Source organism: Notothenia rossii (assembly GCF_949606895.1).
Source record: "Notothenia rossii genome assembly, chromosome: 9".
NCBI classification, from domain to species: domain Eukaryota; kingdom Metazoa; phylum Chordata; class Actinopteri; order Perciformes; family Nototheniidae; genus Notothenia; species Notothenia rossii.
The window spans coordinates 60,227,386-60,236,773 of NC_136907.1; the positions used below are offsets into that span (position 1 = coordinate 60,227,386).

At 40.1% G+C, this 9,388-nt stretch overlaps 2 protein-coding genes across 3 annotated transcripts in view; one reads left to right on the forward strand and one right to left on the reverse strand.

Annotated features, from left to right (window-relative positions):
- Nucleotides 1-2,490, forward strand: part of LOC307017866 (ras-related protein Rab-11B-like) — an 8,992-nt gene extending 6,502 nt beyond the window's left edge. Inside the window, exons 4-6 of the mRNA XM_079647738.1 lie at nt 250-443; nt 735-815; nt 1,798-2,490. Of these exons, the coding sequence (XP_079503864.1) occupies nt 250-443; nt 735-815; nt 1,798-1,943 (421 nt within the window). The 3' untranslated portion in view covers nt 1,944-2,490. The remainder of the gene's footprint in view (nt 1-249; nt 444-734; nt 816-1,797) is intronic.
- A 794-nt stretch (nt 2,491-3,284) lies between these two features.
- Nucleotides 3,285-8,040, reverse strand: LOC307018165 (E3 ubiquitin-protein ligase MARCHF2-like). 2 transcript variants are annotated; one of them, XM_079648288.1, is made up of 5 exons: nt 7,614-8,040; nt 6,249-6,541; nt 5,962-6,157; nt 5,291-5,500; nt 3,285-4,587 (listed from the first exon to the last, which is right to left on the reverse strand). In XM_079648288.1, the coding sequence occupies exons 2-5, from the start codon at nt 6,431-6,433 to the stop codon at nt 4,432-4,434; spliced, it is 747 nt and encodes a 248-aa protein (XP_079504414.1). In that variant the 5' UTR covers nt 6,434-6,541; nt 7,614-8,040; the 3' UTR covers nt 3,285-4,431. The 2 variants fall into 2 exon arrangements, with proteins under 2 accessions (XP_079504414.1, XP_079504413.1); XM_079648287.1 differs by having other exon boundaries at nt 6,249-6,526; nt 7,614-8,037.
- Between the last annotated feature and the right edge of the window lie 1,348 nt (nt 8,041-9,388).

Genomic DNA, 9,388 nt, shown 5'->3' on the forward strand with positions numbered 1-9,388 from the left:
AGAATGTCAGTCCGTTTTGAGTCCACATGCCATAAAAGGTTTAAACATGAATATTGGCTGAATAAGAAACTAGATAAGACATACACTACATTTTTTTTAGTATACCCTGAATTACCTGCTGTACTGTACAAGCAACAAAAGGAAATTTCTCTAGCTGTGATTCTCAAGATTTTAAGACTCATCCATACTTTTGATGGCCCTTTTCTGACGTTTCCTGTCATCACTGTATTTGTTGTTTTCCTCTCACAGATACTACAGAGGAGCCGTGGGGGCGCTCTTAGTGTACGACATCGCCAAACACCTGACCTATGAGAATGTGGAGCGCTGGCTGAAGGAGCTGAGGGACCACGCCGACAACAACATTGTCATCATGCTGGTGGGCAACAAGAGCGACCTGCGCCACCTCAGGGCCGTGCCCACCGACGAGGCCCGGGCCTTCGCAGGTAACTTACAGACTCAGAAAAGGCACATATACTGTACAGTAGAATACTTTTTGTCTTGTCTTTCTTTTGTTTGTTATAAAGATATTAACATTTCCTACAATTACAAGCTATTTGTCTTCTTTTCACAAATTGAAGATAAGAGAACCTAATTGAAACCTTAACTGTATTGTCTCTTCTTATAAAGGTAGCTGGAAAAGAATAAGTACAAAACTAAACAATACTAGATTCTCTGATATTGTTTTGTTTGGAGCTATTGTTTCTGTAAAATGTTTTTTATTTCCTCCCCTATAGAGAAAAACAATCTGTCATTCATAGAAACTTCAGCCTTGGACTCAACAAACGTTGAAGAAGCCTTCAAGAATATCCTCACAGGTATGCTTGTGGACAAAGGTGGGACCACAATGTTGATTTTGTTCCTGAACGATAAGAAAGTATACTTTAAAATGTGATCTTAACTTCTCAAAGTCCAATCATTCCAAAGTCTTGGTCTGATAACAATCCAGTGCTATGTTATACTAAGCTGAAACTGTTGCGTAACGTTTTTCCTTACAAGCTTTTGGACCTTTTTCAAGCACTAAACAAAGTTAGTTTTAAAGAGGCCCTGTTTCCTTTTTTTGGTTTTGCCTTTCCTGTAGTGTGTTATATAGGTTTTTGTCATGTCAATTAACTGCAAAAGATAAATTCCTAAAGTTCCCTCTCACACCCACTCCCCCCCTGCATGAAACTCCTCCATTGGATTCCTTTGTTCACTTTTGTAACATAGTGACATCCCTATGTAACACTCGTGCTTCTATTGGCTGGCACTTCAACACATTGTAATGATAGCCTAAGGGGCGGGACATCCCTATGCGGTTGACCAATAACAACAGAGCTGGCCAGCTAACCATTAAGAGCAGACTTGGCTCTGGTTTCAGACAGAGGGTGAAAAGAGGTGCTGCAGCACAGGCAATATGATCATTTATAAAGAATAAAGAGCTTTTTGAACATTAAAGCATGTAAACATGTCACAGTGGAGGCACACAAATACAAATATGAAACCTGAAAATTAGCATAGAAGGGTCCATTTAAAAGTAGCTGCTGATATAAAATGAGTGAAAAAATGGACAGCTTCAAAAAATGACTTCCTGTAACTCAACTGTTGAACTGTACCTGTGTAACTTCCTCTTACTAAGGGAAGTTAATTTGATTTGTTGTGTGCAAAATGGTAACTGAAGAACTAAAGAATCAACTTGTGAAATATCTCACCTATTTTCACCTCCAAGTTTCAGTTTTGCTGTTGATCTACTCTCTATACCAAAAACAATTATATATATTTTATGAAAAAGGCTTTCCATTTCTCCTTTCTGAAAAACAGAAATCTACCGCATCGTCTCTCAGAAACAGATTGCTGAGCGGTCTGCCCATGACGAGTCCCCGGGAAACAACGTGGTGGACATCAGCGTGCCCCCCACCACGGACGGCCTGAGGGGGGGCAAACTGCAGTGCTGTCAGAACCTGTAACCCATGGCAACAGTCCCCTCTCACCTGGGTCGATTATTAATTGAAATCCACAGTGTTGGTATGCTTCCATCCGCCTGCGGTGTAATATTGTCTCAATCTGCACCTTTTTTCTTTTTTAGATCAGTGGAGTCAGTTCCTTTATGCCACAAACGATCAATCCCGGAAATAAGTGTTTGAATTGATTTCAAATAGTAATGTGACCCAGGTACAATCTGCCACCTCCTCCCCCGTGCAAAAACAGGACTGATGGTACATATGTACCTGCCACAGTAACCTGTGACAGTGTAGCAGAATAGCTTTGGCCTAAACATCTCCCTGGCAGTTACTGACACATGTTGGACGCCTGGCTGTGAATCCTGCCTGTCCCAGTCATACCAGCAGTCCTGTTTTCGGGCCTCCCTCCTCCTCGTTCAGTCATCTCAAATGTCGTTGTTACGCTGCTGATGCTTATTTCATTTTGTGTAAAATATATCCTTTTTTTTGTTTTGATAGCTTGTCTGCTCACATACATTATATTAATGCCATGAAATTAAATTTTACAATATTACATTGTGGTGGTGTCTACTTTGTTATGCCTCTGCGCTGTCGACAGCCCTGGCCAGAGGGTGTTTTCTAGTTGTCCGTTGATTGTGTTATCTTATAGGTACATTTCAAACAAATACATACTGTACCTGTACAGTGATCCCTGACCTGCTTGTAACATCATTTTCATAGTACATTATTTCATTGTTATTGCATAAATGCATAAGCAGCATTTAGCCATTGTTCAGGTCACTTTCACAAAGCATTCCCTTTATTTTCCACACTAAGGCCATGACCCCTATACAGTATATAAAGATACTTTTTTTATTTAAATATATATTTTCTCAATAATAAAATAAATATTGAAACCACCTGAGAAGAAGCTCAAAAGGGAGAACATTCTGTTGATAACATACTGCATCTTCTTTTACCTGACATAGGCCCAAATCAAGACACTACTTTTTGTAAGGTGTAACAAGCCAAAAAGGATGTGTGGATGTTTTAGCAATATAAAGCTATTTTATATCTAAAATCCTAATCTAAAAAGTAACACTTGTTGTTAAATAGCTGTAGAGGACTTTCCCTCTAAAAGTATAGTGATGTACAATTATAAAATACAAGTACCTGGAATTGTACTTTAGTACCATTCTTTGGAAAGTGTCATATATTCATATGCGACTGTCCTACAAATAATAAGTTTAATCTTCCAGCACAAACCACTTAGATATTTTTGAAATGTTGGGCCTCACAGTGATTGATTATTAGATATATTTCCAAAGACAACTGAAGACGTTAGAGGCCAACTAAAACAAACAGACATTTTGATTTAGCCACGAGTCCCTCATGTTTTATTGCACAATAACCCAACTTTTCCAGGGGATGCAGCAGGATGACTACAATGAAACAAAATACTTTGTATAGCATATGCTGCAAACATTGATCAACGCCTCAAAACACAATTTCTTTTACAGCCTGCTCCGATACATCTTCGTGTTTTTATATTGAACAAAAGTCTGTAGTCTTGCAATCCTGAACACTGTGACTCATATTTACACTGCATCTGCTGTTCATTGCTAGGCAGCTCAATTAATGAATAATGCATTTACAAGTGGAGCTGGGCTGGTTGCAAATGCACTCTTATGACAAGTAGACATTATCCAATTAGAATGTAAACACGTTTCCACACCTTCAATACTTTTTCCTTACACAGCACTGCACTGCCGTTTAACGGGCGCAGTTATCCCACATACTGTTATCTCCACTGACACCGTGACATGTGTGATAAATATAAATATAAAGCCTTAGCTGTTGTCTAAACAGGAAAAATAGATTTTCGCCGTTCCTACAGCAATGATAAAGCTTTACCAGGAAACTTCAGAGGGGTTCAGATCGTAGAAAACACCGTCGGTATGAGCGCCTGTTGCCCTCTACATGTCAGGGAGGAGTATTCACAGATAGACTTTGTCAATCATGTTTTTAGGTTATTATCCTCTGCCGGGCTATTGGCTGCCCATTGTTTAAAAAGAGCTAAATACATTGTGAAGGGGCATGGGGGAATTATAGGTAGTGAATATGTTTAATATTATACTGTAGTAGCATGCTGAATCAGTTATATCCTGCTACATTAGCTTGTGTCTTAGTAATTCATAAGTTTGTGTCCGGGACACACAGTTGGGCTGGTCCGTCCGCTATCCATGTCTTCAGTCGTTCTCAGCGCCGGCCATCCGTTTGACAACTACGTGTTTCAACACCATCTCCGGAATGAGTTCTTCCCAAAACCACTTTTGTGGTCGGCCAATACCGTAGTAGTTCAAGTGCTTAAAAAAAAAAAAAAGAAGAAAGTTTCTCCCCCCTCTCAAAATGGTCCTTACAAAGTGCAAACGTTTATTAATAGGATTAATTTTGTTTTTTAGAGAGCGCTTCAGTGGGCGTTATTTTAAATATTCCTCTTGCCGCCGCTCTGCACTCATACGATGGTCTCATCAGTCATTTTCTTGGTCGACTTGGTCGGCACAGATCGTTGGGTGGTGTGGGACCCTTTCATGTCAGGCATGAGCAGGCGCACTTTCTGATTGGTCCTCCTCCACTCCGAGTACAACTGACAGTGATACCGAAATGACACCTGAGATTGAATGGAAGGAAAGTGGGAGGGGGGGGCAAGTTAGGCGGAGAAAAGACAGACATCAATTATTCTGACACTGAGATATGAGAGACAGAGTAGTATGTCTGCAGGACAGGAACAATATGCTGACTGAAGCGCTAAAGGTTACACCAGCTGTGAGTGAAACGGGCTAATGTTTCACACACTCGATATTAGTTAGGATTCTTTTACTGAAGTTAAGAGGTTTAGATTCCAGAACAACGTTTATGATTGACAATACAGGCTATTTTTAGTGTATGGGGTCGAGTCAAATTAAAGTGCAGAGTATAAGACAGTTTATTCTTACGCTTCTCAATGTTTTGTGCGTGTAGGGGCCTGCATCTGGCCAACTTTCAAACAAATGAGTGCGGTGTGCCAGAGATTATCAAGTTGCACATGCCCTGTCTTCTTTCTTGCTTTGACTTTGTGCAAGAGCTATTCAAGGTAATATTGGAAGCAGAAAACAGTCCCACAGTTTCAACTAAAACCAACAGCAGAACATAGATCTGTTAGATCAGTGCGGCTGTCTTTGTATTGTGTCTGTGCCAGTACACATTTATTTTTCAAATCTATGTGGGACAAGAAGAAAGATAAATACTAGAAGCCTGTGGGTAAGAAGATGCCAGATATTTTGTCCCACTGCCTCAACAGATGTACATACAGGTCATAAGTATATTTTGGTTACCAGTGTCCAGAGGATGTAAATGGTGAAGAGGGCAATGGTGAGGGCAATGAGGCCCACAGCCTCCAGTCTGCTCTTCAGCTGCAGGTGGTCCTGGGCCCCCCTCAGACACAGCCAGCCAGAGATGGCTGCCAGCGGCGTGATGAGGAGGAAGCAGGCCATGTCGCACAGCAGCGTGCGCTTCTCACTGCGAGGGCCTGGGTCCTTCAGCCACTGAGCAGAGCAGAAGCAAGAGGTTTAATGAAAATAGGCTCTCAGTATTAGCTTAGTGTTTGTTTGTTTGATTGATTGATTGCTGCATCTCAGTTGGCAGTGATTATTCTGCCAAGTAAAAGATCATTTAAAAAGGTGTGAATGTTGGACATTTGGTGCCCATCTGATATGAATGCATTATTGATATGAATACTAGACATATGAAATGGTCAGGCTACCATCTTATTCATATGAAAAAAACACCTTTATATCCTCAGGATGCTACTAGACTGGTTTATACTTTAAATGGAATCAACATTTTAAATCTAAATTTAAGATTCAGCATTTAATCTAAAAGAGACCTACAAAGTACTTAACATATGACAACATTGCTGAAGAACAAACATCTTCTCCCTTGCTTTAGACAGATAAGCCTTTTTCAACCTCTTTTTACAAAATCAACAATAAGTTAACCCTCTTACCTGTGTGAGTGGTTGTGGTCGACGTTCAATAGTGAATTCTGTGTGGCAGAGTTCACAGTAGCTGGTGTTGGAGGAGGACAGCCACTTCTCCAAGCAGCTCTTGTGCACTTTACCCAGAGTGCCAGTGCAGTCGCAGGGTGAGAGCAGAGTCTCCCCTCCAGCGCCCTCATGACAAATCCGACACATGCCCACATCACTGTGGAGCGTAACATGTGATGATTAGCAAAAGTACTTATTACTGTATATATTTTTTTAAAGGCCCCCATGTGAGTTCCTCCCTCTCTTACCTCTGCAAGTTCACCGCTTTGACAACGGTGGAGAGTGGGCGGCCGTCTTTAGCCGTAACCTTGGCGATGTACTGGGCCTGTGTGGTCGAATCAGACTCCTCCGAATCCTTGGAGGAATCTGGTTCGGTGTTCCCGGAGTAATCACAAAGGGAGCCGGGTAGGTGGCAGCACCCTGACGAAGACATGGCTCAGCTGGTGGTTATCGGGACGAAGATGATAGGAACGACGGCTGGTCTGATCCAAAAACAAACGTCCAACTCCTTACTTTCTCTGCCCACCTGTAGAGCGAATGACTGGTTATAAACAAGAAGTATAGAATGAGTTACTTCAAATGACAACATAAGTGCAACATGATTTAATCATTGCAAGCCTCTTATCAGACTCTATAAAAGTCTCAGTGATGACATGAGGGAAAGCAAGGTCTAGGGTTAGGGTCTCAAAAAAACTAGAAAGGTTGTTACAACAAAACCTTAAATGACGCCCCAAAGCAAGACATGAAATCGTTTAAAACACCTTATTACCAAATACGATCCATCATTAGGATGGCATGTTATCAAGACGACATTTGTACTTCAGACACACGAAAAACTGTCGAAACATCAAGATGACAAGGTTTCTTAAAATGTCAAATTCGTCCAGGTGCAAGGAAAGGTGCAAAGGACGTATTGTCAACATGCAAGGCAAGAACATACGAAGGAAGGAACGATAGTGGAGCAATAACATTTAAATGTAATTTAATCTTTAAATAATATGTGTTACTCAATTATACAATTCAGCAGCACATTACTGTATAAAGAAAATCATTTGCACGGGTGTTCGTATACATCAGGAATAACCCGTGTGCCCCATAACAGTCCTGCAACCTGCCCTGCAGACTGCTGCCTCCAATACAACCGTGAAAAGATGAGCATTATAATAACATTAATACTCTAGAATTATACTCGTGTTTCCAAAGCCGCGGATGTTAAGAACAAAAAAAACACGAGATGTAATTGCGATTTAATGCACTGTTATTAAATCGAGTAGCTCAGAAGTTATCATCATACTACACCCCAATACAATTAAAAACCTAAACTGTCAGTCGTCGTGAGCACTGTTAATATACACAAACTACGTTTATTCGATGATTAACAGCTAAAATCCACATCTAGAGTTTCTGCAGACATGTAGATGATTGATACAGTGTCAGTACTGTACAGCCGCAAACAAATGCACAATTCATTTCAATCCAAGAAAACCATGTAACGTTAAAACAGCCGAAAAGTTGTCTCCCGACACACTGATACATTAAGTTGGCATCATGGTTGGCATATAGAAACGTTGATAAACATGGTGAAAAACAGATGTTAGTGTACATGTACTCACCGACGGCCTTCCCGTTTCTCGCTTGGCTTTGGCCCTGCGTTTACCAGTCACAAGCTAGCTGAGCTAAGTGGACAGCCCTAGCCCCAAACTATGACATTGACATCTAACCGAAAGCTGATGATTTGGGGGTAAACAAAAGACGACCACATGCGCTGCATCCTCTCCATGGCTTGTGGCATATCTCCCCCGGTTGATCGTGTTCGAAAAGGTGCAAAGAAACGAGTGTTCCTGTCAGGATTACCAGACACGGCTAACGTTGCTAACAGGCTACCAACGGGCAAGCCCACCCCAGCAGCATCCCTCACTCAGCTGTGCATCGGTCATGTGACTCAATGCTGCCTTAAAAGTAATACTGTAATGACGAATACTTTGCAAACACATCAGTTATCAACGTGTGAAATACGACTTTTCAACTCAAATAAGCTTATAAGAACAACTTTTTAGGTTATATATAGCTTAAAAGGAAGATACAAAAACGACATCTTCCCTGAGACGTTACTGCTAACGTTTTTTATGGTGTCTCCAGTGTCGCAACAGCTGTTTACCAGGGGCCCTGAATGCGGCGCACGTTCCAAAATATACAAACAACCTGTTTGGATAACCTGAGGCTTTAGATGTTTTAATCTATTTTCCTTCGAGTATTGGTTACATGTTCACAAGACGTTGACCATTTATTTGGTATTTCGATGTCAGGCTATCATTATGCTCCAAACATGTAGTAAGAGAGGACATAAAGTAGGCTACCGCTATGTGGCAGCGTTTAGGCGGATTACGCTTGACTGTTGTGATACAGGTGAGGTTCAAGGACCTTTGGTGGTGGGGTTCCAAAAAAATGCAAACAAAATACAACCTTCTCATTATAGTTTGTTCTGTCTAATGAGTTGCGTTTGGGGTATTTTTGCTAACACTCATAGACTGTATGTTAAGGAACATCTAGACATATGCATGTTTTCAAATTATATTTAGCTGATAATACTATTACTATTGCTTCATTTTACTTTTTACTCCACAATTTTGTAGGAGAGCTAGACTTTGTAGATTAAGATTTTTTAAATCTTATAATGCATTGCGTGATGAAATATTATGTTTTTTCTCATATGAATATACAAATGTGAAAACAATAATGATTTATTGATGTAGTGTTAATTACTCAACAATATCTTCCAAGTGTACTCCATAGTATTTGCTTTTTTTGACAATGCTGACATGCTTAAACTTAAGGACAATAATGTAGAACTTCTTAAGATGGAATGTATTTTTAGTCTATCTTATTGTTTTCATTGTAGGGTGCAGCTACTTCTTCTGGATCTGAATAATTATTCTTTGATCTAGGCATTAACATTTGCACATTGTAGTATGGGAACCATATCCAGCACCCTTGTGCTGATACTTTGCTGCTTCCATAGTACAGTGTACAAACTGAACCTATGATCTGCAAATACACACATACCAAAGGCTTGGCTCTTATTGACTTACTGATTGAGTTACTAGAATTGGAAACATGTTTTGATGAGCCAGGGCTTTGATTTATATTGTGTTTACAATTGTATTTTTAGCATCAGCTACCTCAAAGAAACATGATGACATTTAATCATCCCAAAGCAAACATTTCAAAAAGTCTTAACTGTTCAAAAACATTTACCAACTAATGCAATATTCAAACAGATCTACCTCTACATCAGTCTGTAATCATAATGATTTGTTGTGTTCCTTTTAGACCAAAAGTGAGTATTTTGTCACAGATATGCAAAAAAAGACCAAGATATTTTGGAACA